This window comes from Buteo buteo, chromosome 3, assembly GCF_964188355.1.
Source record: "Buteo buteo chromosome 3, bButBut1.hap1.1, whole genome shotgun sequence".
NCBI classification, from domain to species: domain Eukaryota; kingdom Metazoa; phylum Chordata; class Aves; order Accipitriformes; family Accipitridae; genus Buteo; species Buteo buteo.
Genome location: NC_134173.1, coordinates 53773593 through 53800189, shown reverse-complemented (window position 1 = coordinate 53800189; position 26597 = coordinate 53773593). Strand labels below are relative to the sequence as shown.

Sequence of the window (26597 nt, the reverse complement as noted above, 5' to 3'; positions counted from 1 at the left end):
TTCCTATGACTTGGTCACAGAAGAGGTCACCTCTCTTTAACTTACCATGTTTAACTCTTACTGATTTTTAAATGAAACATAGGCATGATCCTTGCCAATACTTCTCCTATTTTTAATTTCTTTATTTTAATTCCTTTTATTTCTGTTTTCTCTATAAACAATCTGTTTTTATCTCTGCTAAGCAGAACTTTAAAAAAAGTGCTTCTCATCTCTAAGGCAAACACTTGAAAACATGTAATTACAGTCAAATCTTTTCAATTAAGAAAACAAACCCTTGTCATATGCATGACTGGTACTTCTATTGGTAGGAAACATGTCCCATCTAGCATAGACACTGGCAATCCCAAGCAGGTATACCTTACAGGTATCTACTTATTCAGTCAAAATCCCAATTCTTAATTTTCACCAAATGTGAAACTAGACTCCAACATCTCATGACTAATCTACCAAGTCACTGATGGCAATTCCTCTTACCCAGCTAAAGCAGTGAGATACCTGAAAGGATAAGGGAGGGAACAGCTGTCCTAAAAGCCTTTAGTAATTTGGGGCTATTTAAAATAGAGTGTTATTACTTGTCCAATAGCTCACTTACTGATTTGCTTTTTCATTCCACTGAGAAAAATCACCACCTTACAGGGAAAATACTGAAGTCTGTAATGGCAAAGCACTGTCTTTGACTAATGGTTAATTTGTTCCAGTAATAAGGGACATCAGTTAATCCGACAGTGCATTTTCAGCTTTCTGTTATTGATTTACACTTAACTTTAGGAAACAGCAACACTTGTATTCTTGTATTCCAGTATTTGACTCAGAGCAGTTGGGATCCAAGTATAGCATGGTGACAACTGTGTTGCAGAACTTACTGTGAAATGATGGTCATCCCACTTGAAGTACTAAAAGTGTGTTTAAATCAAAGTCCAGCTTTGTTAGGCTGGCAACTAAGACTACAGATACCACAAGAGAAAACACCAGAAAACACCTAAGTGCATGTGACAGCTGGAAAAGAAAAAACCAAAATAAATAATACCCTCTAAGTATTTAATAATATATAAACATGGTGTAGTATAATTTTGAGTTGCTGTTTAGGATCAAGATTATTTAATGAAGCAAACCAGCATAAATGGAAACCAGAGAAAAAACACCAGAACAGCTGTTAGGAAGCAGAGATGTGCCAGCATCAAGGCATAATAACCCAGCCACAAGTGTGATCATACCACTCACACTCTTTTTGAATGAAGACAGGGAAAATCAGCAACACTGTGAGTTATAAATTTTTGTAAATTACCCCATCATTATATGGGAGAAAGCTGCTGTAAAGCTGAAGATTGGCACAATCTTTGATAGATGACAAGGTATGAATAAGGCTCATACTTTTGTTAAAAGATGAAATATTTTTCTGCCACATTTTGTGGGAAAGCAATCTGTAAAAAAGTCCACAGATTTTATGGCTTGTTCTCTATCAGAGTTATGGAGTTCTGACCTCCAAGAAGCCAAGGACAAACGTTCTAGTAACTTCAACAGCCCTGGAGCAGGATTTGGTCATGTACCTATTAGCATTTCACTTAGTAAAAACATACTACTAGCATGTCTTGCCTTGTACAATACCACTACTGTTTCCTCTGCAACCACTTGCCAGCTCTCACAGAGATGACCATTCAGTATTGTAAGTTCTCTGGGATGATAGACAAGAAAAAGCAGACAGCTCTGAAGACAGCAGCAGGCTAAGTAAGGTATGCATCAGATTACCTGAAGCCTTGTCTTGGGAGGTCTTTCCTTTGACAAAGAGGCATATCAAAAAGAAGCACTCTTCCTGGAAAACGTTCCATAACTTAAGCCCTTTTACTGCTCAAATACAAGGGTATCAAAACACTGTCTATGATTCTGAATGACTGTCCCACCACTGTCCTTTTTTTGAAAGGTTTTAGGTTTTCATTTGAAAATAAGCAACACTGCCAAAATTAAAAATTGTGGTTTCATGTCTTTCAACCAAAGATGATTTTTACTCTTTCAGTAAGCAAATGAGTACTTTTGTAACTTTCAATAAAAGATAGATGAAAATAAATTGGCAACACCTTAGAAATTATCACAGCACACACATTGTTAATATTTGCTGCTTTTATGCAGAATGCTTTTAGGTTCTCATCTGGGTAAGAGGTGAAATGTTTAGATTAAAAGAAGTCAATGAGGAGAAAGTTCATCATGGTGAGTCAACAACAGGCAACAATTTTCTGTGTCTTGCACAGCTGCGGGGAGTTGGGATAGAAGGTGCCCAGCTTGCTTACAGCAGAACATCCCAAAACACCAAGGACCTGTGGTTGGGTGAATCTGCCTGGAGTATGAAAGCAGAGCAGCTATCCTCAGAAGATGTCTCCACCAGCGCACGTTTCAGACAGCAGCTCTGCTACTCACATGAGGGAAAGGGAGGAAAAATGCAAAGACAAAATTTCTCCTAACACTAGACGTGCATGAAATTTGCCCCCATGGAACGAAGACTAGGCGGCCAGGAGACACACTGTCATGACTGATTCTGGGTCTTCTCTGCTTCAGACAGGGTAAGGAATCAACCCATTCTTCTGTTTTAGCAAAATCTGGCTTTCTCTGCAGCTTTTGCTAGGAATGTGACACTTCAATATTAAGAATTATGCATTCTTACTGACCTAGAATCCATGTAAAATATAATTGTATAATTATGCTAGCTTTACTGTGCTTGATACAATCAAGGGTGCTACTGCTTGTTAACTGTGATTCTGGAGAATACATTGCAATTATTTTCTTTTTGTAGTTTTCTAACTGAACATTTCTCTCTTTATGCATTTCTTTCATTTCTCAATGAAAGGGATCAACAGGACAGCAGTGGTCAAAGCAACCAGCAGAAATCTTACAGAACTTTTGATTACAGAGAATATTTCCTGAGAACAGTCAACAGGCAAATGGTCAACGTATTTCACTGGGATAAAAGAACCCACATTAAAGTCCTTGATACGTTTGGTTCAAATCAGACACAAATCCATGTCTCACATTTCACCAGAGTACTTGGTACCTTGGGAAACAAACAGGATTTTGAAATACACAAGTTTTCTGAAAACTCTGGTTTTGAGGAGCCAATATTTTCTGGGGAAGAATCATTTCACCTGAAAGCAACAGGAAATTTTTTGGATATTTGCTTCTTAGGGAAAGTAACTCATTAGCAAATCACAGTAGAAACCTCATAGGAGCATCAACAAAGAGTACTTAAATCAGCAACAACAAGATACCAGCATTTCAGAAAGTCCTGTTTCCATGCAGACCCAGTTTGGGCAAAATATCAAATCTTCTTGGTAATAAACACAAAAAAGGAAACCATAGTAAACACTGGTGATTGATATTTTTCATGAAGTTAAACCTTTACTAAAAAGTTAAAACAGTGTATGGTGTTTGCACCAGAAATTTAGGTAAGTACTGTAAACATCATTAAGATAGGAATAAAAGCATGCAGAAATATTTTAAGAATGCTTTCTCTAATGCGGTTTGAATTAAATTCATAACACATTAATGCCTCCAACGATCACAACAGAGTTACTAAAGTAAATTTGAATGTGGCCTAGGATCTCTTAGTCTTCTAATTACAAAATGTATTTGCTTTCCCAGGAAATTGTATGCAATACTTCTATTCCAAAATAAATATTATCAGCCATTCATAGTCCCTTAATTCAGCTGGGTAAATAACTGTAACCTTGTCTTCATGGTACACAGATCTTTCACAGAAACTAGTCTGAAGCAATGAAAAGGAGGCCAGACACTTCGTTACATATGCTTCTTTCTCCTTTCATGAAGATAGCCTAACAGTAAACATACAAAAAAAAATTAAAAACCCTACTGGAGGGCACTCAGGTAACATTGTTAAAGGTTGTAGGAGAATCTGTACTGACTAGCTGCAACATGAGGTCCTCCAGAATTACTAAACCATGTTCCTTCTGCTTCTTCCATTCAACTTGGAAAGGAAAGCAGCAGTTGCAATGTTTCACATTTTTGAAGTTATTTAGTGTATTGTCTGTAAGTAAGAACCCTACTCAGCAACTGGGCCACACAACACCTAGCACTGGGCAAAGACTTCAGATGTAGTGTCAAACCCCAAGATCTGGAGCCTGATTTACATTTAGATCCTTTAATTTCATTACCCTTGTCGTGGTTTAACCCCAGCCAGCAACTAAGCACCACGCAGCTGCTCACTTACTCCCCCCACACCCAGTGGGATGGGGGAGAAAATCAGGAAAAGAAGTAAAACTCGTGGGTTGAGATAAGAATGGTTTAATAGAACAGAAAAGAAGAAAATGATAATGATAACACTAATAAAGTGACAGCAGTAATGATAAAAGGATTGGAATATACAAATGATGCACAGTGCAATTGCTCACCACCTGCCAATCGATGCCTAGTTAGTCCCCGAGCAGCGATCCCCCCCGCCCCTGCCACCCCAGTTTCTATACTAGATGTGATGTTACATAGTATGGAATACCCCGTTGGCCAGTTTGGGTCAGCTGCCCTGGCTGTGTCCTGTGCCACCTTCTTGTGCCCCTCCAGCTTTCTCGCTGGCTGGGCATGAGAAGCTGAAAAATCCTTGACTTTAGACTAAACACTACTTAGCAACAACTGAAAACATCAGTGTTATCAACTTTCTTCTCATACTGAACTCAAAACATAGCACTGTACCAGCTACTAGGAAGACAGTTAACTCCATCCCAGCTGAAACCAGGACACCCTTCATCAAGATAAGGAGTCTTTACTGTAAAGGAAAATCAAGACTTTTTCCAGTCTGGGATTAAATCTAATTATTGGCTAACAGTTAAAAGCAGTGTGCACTTCAGCAGGTATCTCCTTTGGGAACAAAGGTGCAGGTGATTCCCCTGGGAGGCATCTCCCCCATGGTCAAAACTGAGCAGGTGCTCTGCAATGTACTGGTGGGTGGCAGGTAACCCTGCACTAATGGGGGCACTGAAACTGCTGGACGATACTCGGCTTTCAACTCTTGGAAGTGTCTTAGAAAAATCATACAAAGGAAACAAAGGATGAGGACCATGAGATGCTCTCCAGAAAAATATTTGATAAAATGAAAGCACAGTTGCATGGGTAATCTGTGTGTCTGAGTTATTGTGACTGCAGTTGGGCAAATATGCTATTCCTAAACATCTATTTACTGGATGCTATCAGAAACAGGAGACAGCCCTAGACTGAGCTTTCAGTCAACCCAATAGGGCAGCTCTTACATTCTCATAAAGCTCTGAACAATCAATATACCCTATCACTAGTTTTAATAATCAGAAACTACAATACTGGGCTCTACAGAAATACTTGAGTGATACAAATAATGTTATTATGCAGGGATATGAGTTCATTATTGGCACCACAGTAAAGCCACTATGCTGCTGCTATCTCAGTTATTTCTGCAGTAACTTAGCCACTTTCTAGCAGTGGCAACCTATAATGACGGATGAGGAAGAAAGATCTGAAATTAAATTGAAAGAAATAATAAATAAGCTACAAAAGTAAAAGTATTTGTACTTGTCCAGTACTATATTGTCTTCATTTCTTCTCCCTTGCCACATTTCCACTGACATGAGGAGGTAATTTACCACGTCAAGGAGATCCATGTCTGCCTGTGCTGAATTACTGCATTCATATTTCTACTTGTTTGTAGCGAACTAAAGCCATAATAAGCCCAGCTATGTAGATGAGTCATACAAGCCATCTTTCATTTAACAAGGCATCTTTAAATACCACTCTTAGTTAACTTGTACTCATTACCATCAGCAAGCAATGTTTGTGCCATACTATCCTAATTGCCAGAAATTTGTGCAAGTAAATCATTAAAAGGTTAAGTTATTTTTCATACTAAATATAATGTAAAGTATTAATCTGCTTTATTTTGTTATTATGAGTAATGTGATGTCCTAGAGTCATATTAATTTATAATTATGCCAGATCACATGGCAGGGGGGAAACAAGAACAACAAACAGCAGACGGATGTCATTTCTGCTTAAATTCTCCATGTAAATTACAAACTCTTTTTAAGTTAGACTGGGCTTTCTTGACAGAGCACAACATCCAGATGGAATCGCACCAGCAGAGCAAAAATTGAGACACATCTTTGTCTCAATTTTTTTAAAAGCAAAGTAACCAAATGTCTTTCAAACAACACCCAGACTGCTTTATATTTCCCTGTTTGATCCTTAAGCCTGCTTTTTGATATTACTTCTGAATATAAATCCCAGAGACAACAGTGAAATGCAGACATTTTGGCAAAAGGTGAGACGTGCATGAGACAATTTCATCTGTTACTGACAACGTCACCATAGGATGGAGCCTATTGTCCAACATGGAAATCTAAAGAGGCAATGATACATTTCTCATGAGTGGAGTGCACTAGGCACAGAGCATCCCTCCAGCTCTTCCGAAATGCACTTTTGTACACGAGAAGCCTCTCTTTCCTGTGCTATGTATTCCAGAACATTTCATTCTAGTTTAATCTTGCTGAACACCAGAGTACCAGTGGTAAATCCAGAGGCCTTAATACATACTAAACCACAGCCTGTCAACTCCCTGAAGCTGAGAAAGCAAGCTCTTTAGGTACCTCTTTGAAATGAGAAAGCTGAGCTACCCCTATAATTTGGAGATATAAGGAGGAACTACATTATATATAGGTAGTTACATACACTTCTTCGTAATGTTGAACAAGTTAGTGGGAAATAATTCACTGTTCATCAATTAGCCAGAAAACCATAACCACAGTAAGGCTATCTCTGACAACCCTACTGCAGATGCAAATTGATTTAGTTTTGTTCATCACAATGAACTTGATTCAAAGTGAAATTTCCATTTATTTGTTCTGATAGGTTGCTTACCATTAAAAACATACTTTTAGGAATTGCTTGTAAGCATGCTTTCATACTATTGTACAGCAGGTGACTTCCTAAACACATCTGCATTCATCTTGTCTCTGCCTTGGATATATTAACCATTGCTGAGAGTAACACTACTAAATTAGGGAAAAGAATAAAAGATAACTACTTTAGCTTAGTTATATGGGCACAGCATAATTTTTCTCGGAAAAAACCCACACACATATTCCAAAGACTTATCTCCAAAAATAGTTTTATGCAACTGCCCTTTATGTCATGATGTACTTTGAAAAGGCAGTTGTTGGCAGGAGAGACAGATGTGACAATACACAGTATTTTTATCCTGATAACCAGTCATAGACTTTGTGTGTTTCTTGCCTCATCAGAAATCAACCATTTAAAATGTTCCAGATCCCATAAAACTAATGATTGGCAAAGAGTATTTTAGATTACATACTATTAAGATAAGATAGCAAAGATTTTTCTTTGTATTATTTTATGTTTTACATTGTAAAATATTATGGGAAAATGCAACCAAGCAGAAATATATAAGGCAAACAAAATTTATTTATATTGCCAACACATGTAGACCATTAGTCATTCATTCTCAGAAAGTTAGCTATGTTTGAAAGCTATGGCAGATATCATCATGAAATATCTGTTTCAGAACAGTTTTGTGACAAAGTATCTTAGGTCAAGCAGAACATGTATATGTGTGGTCGCATCACTTTCTGTTAAATGTAAAATGAAGTTCATATTTATGATTAAAACCAGAAAATATACTTTCAGGCAGAACTGGAATCACTACTTTCGGTCAGATATTAAGCTGAACATTTTGACAAAAATAATATGCAAGTCACAAGACTAGGGAGAAAAGTGCTGTCAAGCAAATAATTTGAAGACATCATTTACCTTGTGCAACTGATAGTATTGCTTGGCACCTATTCCTCCTTGCTCTTCTGCTGTCCATAGCACCAAGCGCAGAGTCCTTTTTGGGCGAAGTCCTAAAACATAATTTTAAAAATTGTTTTTAGTACTAAATAGCCATATATTTGAGCATTTTTTGCATTGGTCTCCACTCTCCAATGCATGAAAAGCTTGGGTTTCCATTCAGTCAACTCTACCTTCACCAAACGCAACCTATTTCAAGTGTGGGTTTTGTTGTCAAGAATACTTTTTGCTTGTTTGTGGGGAAGGACTGGGGTGCGGGGAAAGAGCCCATGCGAGGAAGGAGTGGGCCATTGTGGTGCTGCTACCAGTTGCAGTAGCACAAAAGAAGTACATTTTGGGGACATACTGTAGGTGTCTGAAAACCATAGCATAAAATAACTACCTTGATAGTTTTCTGAGACAAGCTGCTGTCATTGTGGTGACCTGCAGTAAGTAATGTGTGTCCACTTTCAGCAGATCTAAATCAAATTTTCATGAGAATTACCATTGCTTTGCCATGGTTAATTTATTACAATTAATTGAAAATGAGCTGGTGGATTTTTATGAGAAATGTTTACGCATTTCAAGAACTGAGGGGCTCTGCAATATTATTTTGCTTTTTATCAGAGAAATTAAAGCAACAATCTGTACTTTGGAATCTGAAATACAACTGGCTGCTGGATGTATGCACAGCTTTTTAAAACAAGGCAAACACAGGCCATTTTCTGTTTTGCTGTGGTAGCTCAGTAAAAAAGGTAAGTTCTCAGATAAATTTTGAAACCATTTCTGCCATGGCAGAACTGAACAGATAGAAGTTGTTGCCCTTTATTTATTTGATTGATTCTATTCATAAACGAATACATTTGAGACATCAAACCTGAGAGCATGGAAGAGCAAACAGATCAAGAAGAAATAGTGTTCTCTGTGCAGTGTAATGCTAATTATGTTCAAGCAAAAATAAGGCCCCTCAAATTATAAAAAAAGAAAAAAAGAAAAACCAGTGAGAAGACTATCTCAAGTGATAAAGCATAAATTACCACACACAGTTCTGTGCTGAGGAGAAGTAGTATCAGTATCAGTGTCAAAACTTCATTTCCTATGTGAAATGGATGAAGCTTACAAATAGACCTGACCTTCATTATTTTTCTTCTTGACACAATGAAAATCAACTGAAGATTTCTTTCTTGAAACTATGTGCTAGCCATCTTCATAATTGAAGGCAGAGTATACAAGGTATACTCAAAATCTGAAGAAAACACCTTGGATTTTCCAGTATTTCATAATGAAGGAAGTGCAAACAAGTTGTTTAAAGGTGTATTTTCTAAATGTTGATCTGCTGACTGTAAACAGAAAGGTTGTCAAACCTCATTATTTTAAAGACAAGCAGCAGGATTCCCTGGTCTTCTCCTAAATCATGACAGTACAGGATTAGCCTCCTTCACTTTTCAAGTCAGCCAGATGGCCAATGAGATAAAATTAAGATAATAAAATAGTGATCGGGTTGAAGTTAGAAAGACTTTAGACCCAAAATATCCACAAATGTGTTAGCGGCTTGGTTAGAAGAGGTGGCTCTAAAGAAGAAAAAGGTGTTGGGTATAGAGAATAGAGCTGCCGGTCCTGTGGCACGGTTCCAATGGCACTGTAGTTTAGGTGGAAAACAGAGGTGTGTTTGTTGTATCACAAAGCACTGAAGCTCAGTCTCCAGCCCACCACACGAAGGCTGTGAAAGCAGCTTTGGTAGGAGATGCTTGAGACAGAGGAGCAGCATCTCCTGCCTCCACCCAGGCAAATCAAAGATGCTTTTAGTCTGTCACTGCTGCCCTAAGGGGGACTCGGGTCAGCGATCAGGGACATCGTGTTGGGCTCAGATGGGCTGCAAGCCAGCCAGTCTCTCCTGCTCTGCAGAAGCTTGAGAAAGTCTCAGCTCACTTGCAGGGAAGAAGTTTGAGATTCTTATGGCCCCCTCCTAGCCCATCATTGCCTCTGTCCATTAAAGTTGGGGAAATAAAGAAGCCCTGCTGAGCTTTGTCTTTCCAGCCCTGGAGGTGGTGTATCAGCTCTTACAATCTCACAGATTTCTGTCAGCAGATTCACTTGTGTGTTCTACTGAAATTAAATGGGCAAGTTAAAAAAAAATAAATATATATAAGCTATGGAGGCAGTTATTTTAAATACAAAACAAAGTCTACAGAGGAAAATTTAATTTCCTCATTATCTTAATCTGAAAGCGATAAGTATTTATCCACCTGTTATTAAAAACACAGCTATTCTGAGCAAAGAACATCAGACAAATCCAATATTCACAAGTAAAATTGCTAAGAATATTCTTAATGCATGTTTTTATTAAAAAATATGAAGTACTGTACTTAAGTTACAATATTTTTTTTAATGTTTTTTAAGTATTTTGGCTTGCTTCTTAAAAACTACTGGTTCCTAAGCAAGGTATCATCTCCGCAAAATCAAAAGTCTTGAGATCACCGCCCAAATATGTATTGAAAAGGCATGATAAAATAGCACTTGGACTAGAAAAATATGTTCTGTGATTGGTGTACCATGTAGAGGGGTAGGTAGCAAATTATAAAATGAAGGAAAACTGTTTCACAGATAAAATAGTGCCTCTTTCCTTTTTATCTATATAAATGACATATTACGTAGTCTAAAAAAAAGAGGATATCAGCAGGAAAAAAAATTGTCAAGTTACCCAGACCATTTAAATAGATCATTTTGGCAAAGTGCAGCAGGTTGTAACAGCATTCACTGATGCATCAGTGCAGGGATCCTACCGTGTCCTTCCTGGGTCACTGGGATCTGAGATTATGTAACTCAAATGAAAGTTGCAGAACTCAGCACCTGCTCAAAAAAACACTGAATTCCCAGTTTCCATCCTACTGCTGCATCTTCATAAAGAGAATAGTAGGGATTTACAGGAGGACAACATTGAAAAGGTGATAGCTGGTACTCAAATAAATTATTCTTTCTATGCTCACGTAACTAAAACCAAAACCAAAACAACTATAGATCCTCCTCCAGTTACAGAATAATTTACAAATCTCCAATGTTTTAGAAACATGAAGTAGCTTTTTTTTTCCCCCTCTATCTTACCCTTAACTTGGAAACATAATCATAGTTTACCACAAAGGTGCATTTTACTGATCAACCTCTACATCCTTATGGTCTACCCAAAGCATAAAAAATACTATAGGGCACCTGGGCTCCTAAGTTAAAGAATGAATAAAAACATTGATATGGTCAATCTATGACTAAGAAAATGTGTGTAGTAAGTACAGCAGGACACTTGCTGTATTATAGTCCCTCTGTGCTGGAGTGGCTGCTAGCTCTTTTGTTGTCCTTGGGTACCACAAACACTTTAGTCACACTAAGATGCAGCTCATATTGACTCTATTTTCTTTTAAACCATCACAGAGTGCTCACACTTGCAGATGTCAGCAGCAAGCCTAGATTAGCCAAAATACTAAATGCTTGAGAAAAAAAATTTGTAACTAAGTGGTATTAACTAATCAGTTTGACTTCAACCTCAACTACAATGAAGAATTTTGCCAAAAGCTTTTTTTTCATAACTTATTTAAAAGATAATTGTCAGCAAATAACATGGGGGTGTTACACACACATGCACATATATATTTATATATACACATTTTACATTCTTTGTAAATCTAAAATGGATATTTTCTAGACATGACAGCGTTTACTAAATCCACACATGTTCTTACACACGTGGATGATGTCCTTGTGACAGATACTTACCAGGATGCTATACAAGACCTGAATTTTATGTCCTACATATCTTGCTCATGCTTGATAGAATTGAGACATTCCCACACAGTGAAACTGAAATGTACGGTTTAGTACAAACACAGACAAATTAAGCTCATCTGTCACATGTAATGTAAAAAAATAAACTTGCTTCACCCTCAAGATGATAGTACGTAAGCCAGGAGGGAGAATTTGAATTGTGTCTTTTTTTTTTAATCAAAATAGAGATCGGTAGTGTAAATACTACATTTCCTTCAGTAAATATTTTTCCCACTTTATAAACATAAATCCTTACTGATGGGGAGGATTAAGTACAAAGATATAGGATTTTCTAAAAAGACAGTGTATAGATGGCTAATCAGACTTCTTCAAGAGAAGTCATCATGTTGTTATAAGACTGATTAGCTCTTGAAAATATGAAAAGCATTCCACCTTTGTGAAAAAGGATATTTTCCCCTGCAAGCCAAGGCACTGGAATTACCCACAAGCAAATCAAATAGCTGTTCAGTTTACATGAGGCCTATAAGCAAACTGCAAACGGATGTGAGTAGATTAACAGGTAAAGTATTTTAACTTGCATTTATAGTATTCAGTGGTAAAATACTACCTTCTTGGTTTTAATTTCTAAAGTCTATTTCTATTTTTTCAGTCTGAAAGCTGTATTTAATTCCCCCCCCGATTATTAAGAACATTCGTAAGAAGTTGCATTAGCTGAAGAGACGAGAAGCTCCTTAGCAGTACAAAGATGGGGCTGAAGATCATCTGTATCTAATAAAAAGGAAAATAACTGTAGCCCCCCACCATGTGCTTTTACACTGTGAAAACCATGAGGTTTCTTAGAGCTTTGTCAGCTTCACCCTCCCAAGCCCTACATAAATGGCCCAGCAAAGCCTTGAATTGAGCATCAAAGTAGAACAAATTGCACTACCGGATCCCTTACTCTCTAATACTGCCTAAGCCACTTATGTATTTGCTTTAGGAGCTACTAGGGAGAGGTATATACAGATGCATCATCCTCAAGTCTTGTCCACTGCTGCATTTAACATCACGAGTGACACATTTTTCTGCATTATTACCCTGTGGCCTGGCATTTCTTTAAAGGGGTATTTATACAAAAAGTAGTAAGATACATGATGATGCTGCTGACAATCATTAAATTCCTAATGCACTCCCTACCTTTTTCAGGTTTGCAGTTGCTTAGACAGGGGATTTACTGTGTGACATTAGTTGGGACATTTCTATCATGCATGCACTTCTCATAAAATGCCTGGAATTTCTAAAACCTCTGCCACAGCATAAAATAAAAATAAAACCAGTACTCCACATTTTGCTAAAGAAGACAAGAATTCATCATCAAACACAGTGGTACAATCTGCTTCCATTTCAAGTATCAGCATAGTTTTCTGTAAACAAGAATGAAATGTTATATTTAATAAGATCTCTGTTAAGTCCTTGATGTAATATCAATGATGTGGAACACTTCTCTTCCTTCAGCTACGTTACAACAGCAATATTCTACTTGTATCATGTGCTTCATACCAGCTGAAATTACTCAAGCAAGACAATGACCTTACCAAACTCAAACTCTGTGCTTTTAACAACAGCAGATTATTGTCCATGTCCCATGCACTGCTTTTTGGAGCTGAAAGCTTTAGCTGGACACTGTTAATTTTCTCCCAGGCATGCTACAAAACATTGAGACTCTCACTTGATACTTTGTGCCACAAATCTATCTTAGAAATTATTGCCTGAACAATTCATAGCGGGCCCTGATACACACCTAATACACCAGTCACCCATGGCTTGTTCACGTGATGGCATTCTGCTTTAAAGGGACTCCTTTGATGACGAGCTGCAGGTTTAGAGTTTGAAGCTGGAACACACACAGCACTGACAAACACATGACTACTACCCTTTTTAATGAGGCACTTACACTTTTCTTGATTACTAGCTTGTCCTCATCCTTCTTAATTTAATGCAGTATCAACTGAGTTTGTCTGAAAACAGTGTCTTAGGAAACTGTGTCTCAGTCTTTAAGTTTCCTCCATGCTATGTCTCCTGTTTTCCCCATCCTCTCTCCTGCCATGTCTTCTTTGTTGCACAGTTTTCATGGAAATTTCCCAAGTCTCTTGTGACTTTACTAGCAGCCTTCTGCAAAAAAAAAAAAGAACAAATGCAATTTCTGGTGCATATTTTAGGGTCAAATTAGCTGTGTCAATAGTCATTCTTAATTGCTCTGTTTTGCATTAAAATCCTCTCCAAACTAGCAATGCTCTGTTAATTTTTTTTTAAATCTGGTCAAATATTCAGAGGGTTTTTTTCATTTTCTTTTAGATTTGATGTTCTAAAGTGGAAACAGTTTTGCTCCTTAACAGATTGGGAAACAGGAGATTTTCTGAAATTTCTAGAATATCAGCAAATGCTCTATTTGCTGGTTTAATTAAACTGCTAGGCTTCACAGCAAGTTACATATTTTAGGTCTCATTGCATTCTCATTAAACTGCCTATTTTTTACATCACTGATATTTTTAGTTATAATATTCCCTATTCTGGTCTAGACCTCAAGTGAACTATCAAATAAGGTCACTTTCATCAAGCCACAATAACTTTTTAAGCCCTTTTTCTTTTTGTCTAATAGACTGTACACAGTTTTGGTGTCACAGCCTTCTTCTACATAGTATTTCCAGAGTAAAAGCCCACACTTAGTCTGCAGTTTTGGCCTCTCCTAGAGGTCCCAGTAAGCTAAGGTCCCAATAAAGTGAGGATGCATAAATTCCTAACATTTGCTACCCAATTATATTGCTTTTCTGACAGGGTTTGGATAGCTTTTGAAATAGAAAGCAGGAAGATTTCAATACTCCCAAGTATTTTAGAGACTATTACTTAATTTATGTTTTCTGTGGCATGGGCAAGCACTGTTTAGAGAAAAAAGCTCTTACCCCTAGCATGCCGTTTCTCTGGCTAATTTCAAAGACTATACATATAGCAATAAGCTGCAATGTATAGGATGACAGTAATAATGCAATTAATTGAGGATGTCCAGACTTTTTCCTCTGAAGACCAAGAATAAGTCTCCATTCTAAACCAGCAGGATTTTGGCATTCATTCTGTTATTAGAAATACAATCCTCTATGATTCAGACAACCAATCTCACTATTTGTGCAGAAAAGTGTCTGTCTAGTTAGACATTTATTTAAGAAGAAATGTTTTTTATTTGAGTGAAAAATAATAATTTAACAGAGAAAATCTAAGACTATTAAAGTTATAAGCTTCAGAAAGTAAGGCAAAACACACCTCAAAAAAACCCTTTTAGTATTACTTAAGCCCTGACTATGATGTACTGGTAATTCCCTAGTGAAGCTCAATTTATACATAGGAAACAGCTTTTTGCTTGGGAAACTGCCTTTGGTTTTTTTCTTAAAATAGTCTAATGCAATCTGCTTGATTTTTCTCTGTTGATAGGGGTTCTGCTCGCAGCACTGAGGACGAAGTGCTTGCACAGGGTAGCGCTGGGAAGCGAGTAAAACTCTGAGTCTTGAAGGTCTGCAGAAAAGGGAGACGAGGTCTCCTGGAGAGGAGACATGGCGTCGCAGGAAGAAGACAACAAACGGGCAGGTCAGGGGCTGGGGAGTGGGAACTGAAAGTGGAGGCAGGAGCCAAGCTGGGCGCTGCAGCTTAATCTCGTTTTGGGGGGTAAGAGGACACGACTCTGCCACAGCCGCAAGCGGGAGCAGCTTCTTGGACAGCCCGCTGGGCACAGGGAGACGGCGAGGCCTGAGGTGAGCTGGGTGAGGGAGGGACGGGGGCTCCCAGAGCTCCACTGGCGGGACAGCAGCATCGATGGCACTGCAGAGAGACACTGAGGTTAATCCAAACTTTTTTTTTTTCTTGTTTTTACAGAGGCTGAGGAGTTTACAACAGAATAGGAAGGGCAGATTTACAGAAGAAGGGAGGTGGGAAACGTGAGAGACCTGAGGTAGGTTTATGTTAAGAAAGCGATGGAATATCCAAGAGGAAATGTCAAGGAAAGAGCTGGGTATACAAGACTGGAGGGGAAAGCTGTGAATGATTTGCAAATCTAGTAACAAAAATAATACGGATTAAGCCTTTTGAGTGGGGAGATGGGAGAGAAGAGGGAAGCCAAGCCCAGAGCCTGGCGCGATGGACTGCAACTGAGCCAGGCAGCAACGCTGCCAGCGCGAGGGTTTCTCTGGGGGCCACCTCTTTGCCACCCGGCAGCACGGCTCAGGCAGAGCTCAGACAAGAAGTGCTGACAAATGTGCTCTTCTGCACGTGAGGTTTTAAACAAAGAACCAGTTAGTGTGGTGTCATAAAGTCAATACAAGTCACATCTACAAAAAAAAGAAAAGGAAACCCGCTACTTGCCTGTGTAAAACAGCAAAGCACCAAGTCAGCAGAGGACTCCTCCACTCCCTGCCCTGCTCTGATACTGTTGCCGTGTTCTCCAACTCCCACAAAAGGAAGAGGACGCTGTCCACCTTTAAAACGCACCTTATTCCTCTTTAGGAGCACCTTCTTCCTTAAAGGTATTTGGAGGACTCATCAAATAGTGAAGCAGAAAAGGCAATGCAGGGCTCCGCTCCTGCACTCTCTGAATTATAAGCATCAACCATGGTTTGATCTTACTGAGTGGTTGCTCTGCCTTCTGCCTCTGCTGCCCCGCTCTTTGGATCAGAAAAACCCCTAATCTGTTAGACTGTCCTCAGAGGTGATGAGTCAGAAAATACATCAGCCACACTTGTCTCTCCATATTGAAAATATATACCTTTAAAAAACCTGACAGTAAGGACAAGATGCTGCTGACTTCATCTGGGAAGGATTTCAGCATTTCACCACGTCAGCCACATTACAGATTTGAAAAAAAATCACAATAGCCTCCGTCACCAGCTTTTTAAGATTTTTATAGATAAATAAAGCACACATTTTTTCTTGAATTTCCTAGGTAAATTAAAGCTTGCAAAGAAGCAGCAGGCCACAGGACATAGGGCAACATTGTTATGGAGGGCTGTATGCCTAAATTTACCACCACATTAACAACTTTGTATGTCTACAGTCACCCCTCTGCTATGCCAATCCAGTATGGAAATTGAAGATTTAAGTATTTGCAAAATATGTATTCAACCAAATGTTGAAATGAAGGAATAAATGCATCTGCATATGCAGGTATTTCATACCAAGTAGATATAATAGATTTGCAAAAGGTGAAGGTCAGAATAAAATATGCAACTTTGGGGAAGTAGAAAGAATGTAAGAACAAGGAGTTAATATCAGGCATATTTAATTAAAAAAAAAAAACAACTAAACACCCTACAGTAAAAGCAGTCATTTAATCATGTTTCACAACATATCTACTAGATGGCAAACAACTACACCACCACAGCTATAGGAAATTCAGAAAAATGTTTAACAAAATTTTTGGCAAGTAGGTTAAAATTGCAGTTATATGACTTCAATTAAACTAGCAGAAAAGGAATTACTTCTGTGATCATTTTTTTAATAAAACATAACTTTAGCCCTCATATATTAGCAAGTGAATTTGGACCTGAGAAATGTAACTTCTTACAAAGACTATAGTGAACTGCATAAAAATCTGTCTTATGGTTTTCCAGTCACATTAGTCACGGGTATAATTTAGATGAGAGTTACAATTTCAACCTTAAATAAGTTTTAAGGGGAAAAAACTGTCTAATCAACTCCTTATGAGTTACATAAAATGTAATTCAGGTAGTACCTTAAAAATTCTTACGTGCATTGTTTTAAAAATATCTCTGTAGTTTTCTGTGCCTTTCTCCTACGACAGAGAAATTTGGTTGTGCCAGATCCATGTCTACATCTATAGGAAAGTTGAGTCAGGAAACTCCATTTCCCCGTAACGCTGGCAAAGAGAGGAAGAGGGGAAACTACGCATAGCACCTACCACCATACGTTTCTCCCTTCCTCATGTGCATATAGATCATCGTCTAGGAATGCAGGAAAGCCATGTAAAAAGTGTGATGGCTGGCATTAGACTTTGTCAACAATCATCCTTCCTTCATCAGGCTGCTCTAGCAGCAATAGCATCAGGCATCCTGCCCTGGGTGCGGAAGAGGAAAATGTGCCCCGTTCATCTACTTGACTCCTGTTATTCACTGTCTCTGGCAGCTCCCCATAGCAAATATTTTTTTACATGGAAGAACCAGGATTCCCAGAAGCACTTGGAGGCACAGTCCAAGCAGCAGACTTCCTGGTCTAATGTGGCACGCAGACATGACTGAACATGAGCTCAGTGCATGAGACAACAGCAAAAGCGGGGAAACATTTACTCTGTACCACAATCCATCACTATAGTGGTCTTTGGAGTGCAGCCTTTCCTGAAGTCTATACTGACTACTTCAACACAGGCAGGAGTTCAGATAGCAGTAACTGGCAATGCCTTACACTGCTGCAGTTCAAGCAATTGAAGGGAAAGAGGATAAGTTCGCGATTTGGCAAATTCACAGGACAGCCATTGGGCTTCTTCTGAAGATGCACCCCATAAACACACAGACTGGGCAGTAGCTGGCGGACACGTGTGCAGCTCTGGGCTTGGCAGGGCACTAAGAGTTGACAAGTGATGGAGCAAGCGAGACCCAAACACTGCCAGGGAAAGGTATAAAACATATTTCTGAACAAGGAGAGAGAGCTTGTGGGTAAATGTTGCTGAAAGTAACTTGGGATCTGAAAAAAGGACCTGTTGACTATTTGATTCCTCCTGTGCTAGCAGAGATGAGACTCTGAAACAAACTAGACTGTGATGTCAAGTAGCAGACCTCATCAGCTCCCCTTCTCAACAGGAAAAAAAAAATGGCTCCAGCTGTTTTAATTAAAAAGAGACACAACAGTTATCATGTCTGAAGTTTTTCAGAAGAAAGCAGTGAAATTCATCCATCAAAATCAACTGTATCTCTAACTCCAGTGGGCTCTCTACTGCAGTTAGGAGGCTTAAAATATTAAGCTGGGAAAGCTGACACTGCCATACAACCACCTTCTAAAGACCTTTTACTATTATTGTCATTATTCAGTTCCCTCAAGCTCCCTTCAAAGGTAAAAGTCCCATATTTTCTAGTGCTGGAGCATGAGGTGGCTTTGGCCAGGCGCTCCCCGGGGTGGGAGCAGGGCAGAGAGCCTGTGGCCTCGGCTGGGAAATGTCCCTCAGCCAAGTGATGCAGGAACACAGCTGGATTAGGAGCAAACAGACAGCACTGGCTAAAGCTCAGAAATCATCAGATACATACTACCTGCTTCTTGCTCAAATACATCATACAGAAGTATTAGTCCTGAGCAAGACCAGCATGGTGGCAGCCGCAGGTTTGAAGTGGTGGCAGGTGAACACAAATACCTCCTTCACAGAAACTGGCAACCAATATCCAGAGCAGGGTCAAGTCCCACAGGCTGTCTGTCCAACCTGTATAGCCAACCCAAGGCAAAATATGGCACCAAAATAAATTTGCTGTAATTTTATGGTGATTTTTTATGAGTAGCTGCTTAACCAGTCTTTCACCTCACCTGGAAAGGCAGCTTCTTTTGTAAACCTCATGTGACACAGGGACAAGAGAAATTGTGTTTCAAATGACACCAGAGCATTAACCAGACTAACATGAAACTGCTGAGGCAAATGGTATTGACCACTCCAGAGATGCTCTTTTTTGCACACAAACTACCAAACATAAAATTTGAGAATTATAAATGCAAACTGAAAACAAGTTGGGTTTGAGGTTTCTAGAATGTAATTAGCAACACAGCTGTTCTGCAAACGTAGAAAACCCCAATTTGCTTGAGTGCTGTCTCTCCTACAGCTTCCAAATGCTCTCACACCACATCACAGCTCATGCAACACCACTTGGATTCCCTTGGCTTAAAGATGGGAACCCCTCAGCCCTTCCTCCCTAAAACACCCCCAGTGCCTTCCCATCATCTCTAAATTACCCCAAGCAACTTTCTCACTGTCGCCTTAGCAATACTTGCTACCTATCACACTGGGTTTGCAGACAGATTAAAAATAAAGAGGCTCTGGTGCTTACACAAAAGCTACTCGTGTGCTGATTAACCAGGCATTTGTCATCATAGGGAAAGGATAAAAGCGGAGTTTCTTCCTGCCTCTCCCTTAGTTGGCACATAATGCACTCACCCACCTCTCCTCAATCACCCATGTGCAAAGAACGTATCAGAACTTCACATTCTAAATATTCCTATGCCTCTACCAAATTTAGTTAAAATTGATCAAAAGGTTAAAAAACTGCAGTGGGCTGGGGAGGGCAGCAGCTGCCAGATACAGCTACAAGCAAACTGCACATTGCACAGGCTAACTGCCTTGGACACCCTGCGTGCAGTTATGAAGGGTAATTTCTTAAGCATCAGAAATCCTCAGCTAATCACAACAGCCGCAGCTCCACTGAAGGAATGGGAGTTTACCAGTTCAGACCAGCTCACAAACTGCCTCAGTGCCTCTGAAGACGTCTTTATTCCCAGAAAAAGGAATAAAGAGCAATAACTGGCTGAAACTTTCATCTTTCTTCACATAAACAACTTCTGCGGAAACAATTCCAGTTCTTCATTTTTTAAGCACATAAGCCATGAAGCAGCTCACCACAAATCTTGCCGATCAGCGGCGTATATAGGCTTCAAGAGTTCCGGGAGAAAAAATACTGTTTATCTTTCCTTTGTGCTTGGTTAAACTTCAGTGTTCAGCAGGAGAAAAGACCCCTTTGGATAACATTAGTCAATATGGCCACTAGTTGGTGAATTTTTCTCAGATTAGCTACCAGCAAAGCAAGCAGCTGTGAGAGTATAGTTGATATGGAGAACTTGATACGGGTGCACTAAGGAAAACACTTCTGTTTACTCCAGTCAGGAGATGTCTACAACCAGTGCTGGTACCAACAGGTGCACAAGTCGGTGCTGACATTTAACTGTATGTTGGTGAAAGGGGTGTTTTGAGAGTGAAGCTGCAGCCACACAGAAGAGAAGAGACAGGGTTCAATTTTCTGCACAGGGTGGCTGTGGAAAAGCCACTTGGAACAAGATTTGCCTTGCTGAAATGTAACCATCTAAATGTTGGCATTTGCTCTGAATTTGCTGCCTGTGCTTCCTCCCTGGAGGAGGAGGAGAGGGAACAGCACCTCCAGTAGGTGCCCCCTTCCCATCATCCCAGTGTGGAAGATGGGCAGAGAGACATTACAGCTATTAGAAGCAAAGTATTCAGACAAACTTGAAACTTTCCACTTTTTAGCAATTCTACTTTCCAGGTCTAACTGAATTGTTATAGCTCTAAACAGTATTCAAAACCTACAGTAGTTCACAATCTGGCCCTATGTTTTTAAGGTACTACTCTTTTGAAATGTATACATGGGATTTTACATGAAATAAATCTTTTCATTCTACTCTCTGGTAATATAATACAAAATTAGTTCAGTTCAATCTGGTCTTCATGTAGTTCCCTTTTTCTCAAAAAGAAATAGCATTCATGTGAAGTCAAAAAGTGAAATGGAAAAAAAAAAATCCTACCAAAAGTTTGACGTTTTGAAGACTGTGTAAAACTACTTCAGATTGTGCTACTGTTACGTGTCCTTGTAGGGAACATGTAACTATTATAGTGTCTGAAAATCTACAAAAGCACCAGAAAGAAAAAAAGTTATCAGTATGGTACAGAAACTGCCAGCTCAATTAAAAAAATAAAAGCTACCACTAAAGATTCAAGAAATATAAAGGCTAATGCATTAAGTAACTGATTTACTTAGAAATAAAAGCAAAAACTGTTAAAAAATTTTACTTGAGGCAAGAAAACAAACTGCACTGCTTAAAATAAATTACGACCATCTTAAACTATAATTTTAATGATTTTTCAATGAATTTCATGTATTTGGTCCTAAGCCAATAGCTATTAAATGGTTTGGGAAGGAGGTTATGTTGAAAGTATGGAATGGTGTTTAAAGTATAATCATTCTTTAAGTACAACATGGAATTATCAAAATCCTAATTAACAGGCATAACTTGTGTCCACCAGCCACATCCAAGGGTCACAGTGATATAATGATGAAGTGCTATTAGATCATCACTGAAAAAAACCCGCTTAAATAGCATGGTAATATCTTGCTTTCATTGAACCAATGGACCATGGCAGAAGTAGTGGCAGTATTTCTCACTAAACGATACAAACTTCATATGCTAGAATTCATATTTCAGAATGCTTGCTTCAGCTTTAAGATCATGTCACCATAGCTGTAAGATCACTTATGCTCTCGTAAACGCAGACACAGTTTTTATGGCTACACAAAGCACCATGGCTTTAAGGCTCCCAGTACACAGTAAAAAAATTCTACACGTGCTTATGGACAAGCCAGTTGAGTTGGCTTATCCCCAGGTCAAACATATTTGGTGGACTAGTCTGACACTGAATTTATGAGGGTCCAAAAGAATATTAAACCAAGTCTCCACAGTTCAAAATATAATGCTCACTCAAAACACAATCTATGGAATTGATTTTTAATAAAACTCATTAATTCATTTTTTACACAATCTGCACATCTGTTATTTTGCTGTCCTTTTTGTCAGATTTTATGTGCATCTTAAGATATAAAATCTGCATTAACCAATCTGCTATGGAAGACAGTTTGTGAAAGGCCCTATCCCCCATGGTTATCTACAGGTTTGATGTGATGACCCAGAAGTCTTCTCCCAGCCTTACATTCGTGCAAGAACAGTGGTATAACAAGGAAAGCTGAACACAACAGCTGGCCAGAACAGAGAGCATCAGCAAAGGCTTTGGCATTTCCCAGCTGAGAAAACAGCATTTCACCACAGGTCGTACAGCAAATACACAGGCTACTACCAGAGGAAAACAAATATTTGAACAAGCAGAGAGTGATGCATTTCAGTCATGCGTGAAGGGAAACCCAGTGAATAAGAATTATACAATGCCACCATGAATTTGCCCTTAAGAGAGACACAAAATAGTTTATTCTGAATGGAATAGAGTCAGCAAACACAGAAGCATAATTCTTTTTTTCCTGAAGGTGGAGGGAGCATAGAAAATTTTCCAAGAATCATAAAAGAAAGATTAAAAAACACTAAAAGAAGAAGTAGGCCTGTTCTTCTACAGAAGAATCCTCTTTAGTTTACTTTTAAAAGACAAAAAAAAAATTAAAACAGATGCACTTTATTTTCCATCACAGACTGACATTCCAATCATTCCGAGGCTGGGAAAATGAAAGATAAGAGGTTCAAATAATGCAAAATAAAGGAATAGGAATTCACAGGGATGTCTGATGTTCACCACTGCAGTATGAGTGGCTAATCACATAACAGAGCTTGTCTACAAAGAGCTTTTCAAGAAACACTGAGATCGTTCATGTGCACAAACCTTTCTGATCAGAAGCAGGGAAAGCTAGTTTATTATTTAAACTCTGCCAGAGCTATGAGGAGGAGCAGCAGCTGATTTTAGTTTTTAATGAATGCATGGTGCATTCCTCTTGACCACCGGATACAGTTCTGGAAAAAGGGAATAAGGAGGAAAAATAATTCCATCTGATGAAGGGGGAAAAGCATCCTTGGATATCAACTTGACAATCTAAGAAGCCTGTTTTGAACTAGCTTTGAGGGCTATAGAGACAAAAGCCTGTATGGAAGTAAAACCAGCAAAAAACTACAGATCAAGTAGTAAGACTGGAATTTGCAGTTTGGAGACCAGAAATCAGACTAGGCCACAGAAGACTGGGGACAGCAGGACACCAGACCAAACTTTGAGAGGCCGGGTGTCTGGAGAACACAGGCGGATGACTGTGCAACCATAGCTCCCTCTTGCACATACACCGGCCCTATCTCATCTTACCTTGTGGACCATCTCTCCCACCAAACACACCCTATGTAGGCATATGTAGACCATGCCCTTCTACAACAACATGCTGTGTGCAGCCCACTTCTACCCACAAGTCAGGTGAAGCCTATGAGTAGAAGAAATTGGCCTTGGGGGGCTATGCAAACCAGAAGGCAGTAGGCTGAGCAAGTCCACACTGGCATTTTATCCATAGCACTACTGGAACAGACAAATCCAGGCTAGAAGCTGCCTTTTTCTCTTTCTCTCCCTCTTTATCTACATTTAGCAATGACAGCATGGAGGTTTAGTTCTACGGATACTTCTGCTGAGCAGAAATTCTGGAGGAGGGAGACCAGCAAGTCCAGGGCTGACAGCCTGTGTGCTAGAATATCAACTCCAGAAGTGTCCAGCAGATCTACAGACCAAATTCCAGACCCCACTCACCTTGTCACCCTGCTGATTACCAAGAATGATTCAAAGAAGTGATCCCTAGAAACAACATTGCTCTGCATCCCACAAACCTATTGTAGCAGGATATTACAGTGTGCAAGGCCTCAGTGTCAAATATTGCTTGATGAGACCTATGAGCCCACAACATTTGACAGGTCACCATGGTTAAGCCAAATTTGACAGAAGTGTATCCTTGTAGTGATGAGACTCAAGTGTGTACTTCCTCTGACCAGGACTACCTTTGCCAAGGAAATCTGCTGTCACAGTCCAAAGCAGAGCTCAAGCACACAGCAACATAAAAGCAGCATAATCAGGAAATCAGCCCTCAAGTGCAAAGCTGAGAATGCACCAGTTTGATGGTATAGATGTATCTATCAATATTTGGTGGAACAAGTCCAGGCAGGATATAAATTTATTTAGGAAGAATACTCAAGGAAAAAACAAAACCACTGAAATATATACACGGGAAATATGAGCTTCTGTGAAGTTTAGAATCATTTTTGCTGAATATCTTTACATGTAGATGAAAGAAGAAAGACCAGAGGCACGATCATTGCCTCAATCCAGTCCTAGTTACATGGTCTTGAGAGAGACTTAGGTGAAATTGTCTTGAGAAGTTGTCAAAAGCGAGGTAAGGGGTTGGGAATTGAATTAACTGAGTAGCTGCTGTAAAAGCAACACGCAGGACAGCGAAAGATTTAGGAATGTGTTGAATGACAATTGTATTGGGTTTGTGTGGCAAGGTTTCGGTAGTGGAGGTGGTTACAGTGGTGGCTTCTGTGAGAAGCTGCTGGAAGCTTCCCCTATGTCCAACAGAGCCAATACCAGCCGGCTCCAAGACAGACCCGCCGCCAACCAAGGCAATCAGCAATAGTGGTAGCGCCTCTGTGATAACATATTTAAGAAGGAAAAAAAGTTGTGGGGCACACAGAAACGGCAACTGGAGAGAGGAGTGAGAACATGTAAAAAACCAGCCCTGCAGACACCGAGGTGAGGGAAGAAGGAGGGGGAGGTGATGCTCCAGGTGCTGGAGCAGAGATTCCCCTGCAGCCCATGGGGAAGACCCTGGTGAGGCAGGCTGTTGCCCTGCAGCCCAGGGAGGTCCACGGTGGAGCAGATATCCACCTGCAGCCTGTGGAGGACCCCACGCCAGAGTAGGTGAGTGCCCGAAGGAGGCTGTGACCCCGTGGGAAGCCTGCCCTGGAGCAGGTTCCTGGCAGGACCTGTGCATCTGTGGAGAGAGGAGCCCACGGAGCAGGTTTTCTGGCAGGACTTGTGACCCCTTGGGGGACCCATGCTGGAGCAGTCTGTGCCTGAAGGACTGCACACCATGGAAGGGACCCATGCTGAAGAAGTTCATGAAGAACTGCAGCCCGTGGGAAGGTCCCACGTTTGAGAAGTTCATGGAGGACTGTCTCCCATGGGAGGGACCCCACACTGGAGCAGGGGAAGAGTGTGATGAGTCTTGCCCCTGAAGAGGATGAAGCAACAGAGATAACGTGTGATGAACTGACCATAAACCCCATTCCCCATCCCCCTGCACCTCTGCGGGGGGTAGGTAGAGAATCCGGGAGTGAAGTTGTGCCCAGGAAGAAGGGAGGGGTGGAGGGAAGGTATTTTGAGATTTGGTTTTATTTCTCATTACCCTACTCTGGTTGATGGGTAATAAATTGAGTTAATTTTCCCCAAGCTGAGTCTGTTTTGCCCATGATGGTAATTGGTGATGATCTCTCCTGTCCTTATGTCGACCCACGAGCCCTTTGTTATATTTTCTCGCCCCTGTCCAGCTGAGGTGGGGGGAGTGATAGGATGGCTTTGGTGGGCACCTGGCATGCAGCCAGGGTCAATCCACCACACAATGTTTCCTTAAAAGGCAGACAACAATATCAGAAGGCTATCTGTGGCTTCATGAAGCTTCATCTTCTTTAATAGGAAGGAACTAATGAAGACAAAATGAAAAGGAGTTGCTTTCTTCTAAGGTACCTAGATATCGTATCTTACACTGAACTTTCATTCTATGATGATGGTGACCATGCAAGCTCAAAGCACTTTCTAGATCATTGACTGATGGTGTTGCTTTTGGATGATCCCTGTAATGAAAGAAGGAGCTTAACAGACAAACTTGCAAAATATTTATACTAAGTATGAATATTTGTGCTCAGAGGAATGGATAAAATAGAAAATCCAGTTTAGACAGCATACAAAATGTCCTGGAAATGTAATGCATTAAAAATACTGTAAAATTAAATATTTACCCAGATCCTTAATGAGTGATAATGCTTCCCATGATATAAATGCTCCACCACCATCATCCATAGCTCCCTGCCCAACGTCCCAGCTGTCCAGATGTCCACTGACCAATACAATCTGGAAAAGCAATTATGAGAAAACATACCTACATAAAAACACTGAATCAGAAAAGTCAGTTCAGCATTAAAGCATTTTAATGATTTTGTCATAAATTTGGCTTTTTAGTTTAGAATTGGAGGAAGGAAACATTTCAAATAAAATTAAAACATTGTTCTCTAGTCACTGAATATAAATCTGGGATGACCAAATGCATCCTACTGCTTCAAACCACTGCCTAAATCAAACTAGATACGCTGTAATAAATGTTTAAATGAAAGGCTTTGTCTTGTGCATTAACAAAGTGCATACTTTCCAGAGATACAGGACTACTACATTGCAGAATGGTGAAAATTGCTTTCATATTCCA

The 26597-nt window shown here is 39.7% G+C and overlaps 1 protein-coding gene across 2 annotated transcripts in view; it reads right to left on the bottom strand.

The window, feature by feature from the left end:
- Positions 1 to 26597, bottom strand: part of CPQ (carboxypeptidase Q) — a 168008-nt gene that overhangs the window by 36381 nt on the left and 105030 nt on the right. For both annotated transcript variants that reach the window (XR_012649865.1, XM_075023657.1), the window contains exons 5-6: positions 26137 to 26248; positions 7789 to 7880 (exon numbers count right to left, since the gene is read on the bottom strand). Coding sequence is in view for 1 of the 2 variants with exons in the window: in XM_075023657.1 (XP_074879758.1) it covers positions 7789 to 7880; positions 26137 to 26248 (204 nt within the window). In the remaining variant the exon portion in view is untranslated. The remainder of the gene's footprint in view (positions 1 to 7788; positions 7881 to 26136; positions 26249 to 26597) is intronic.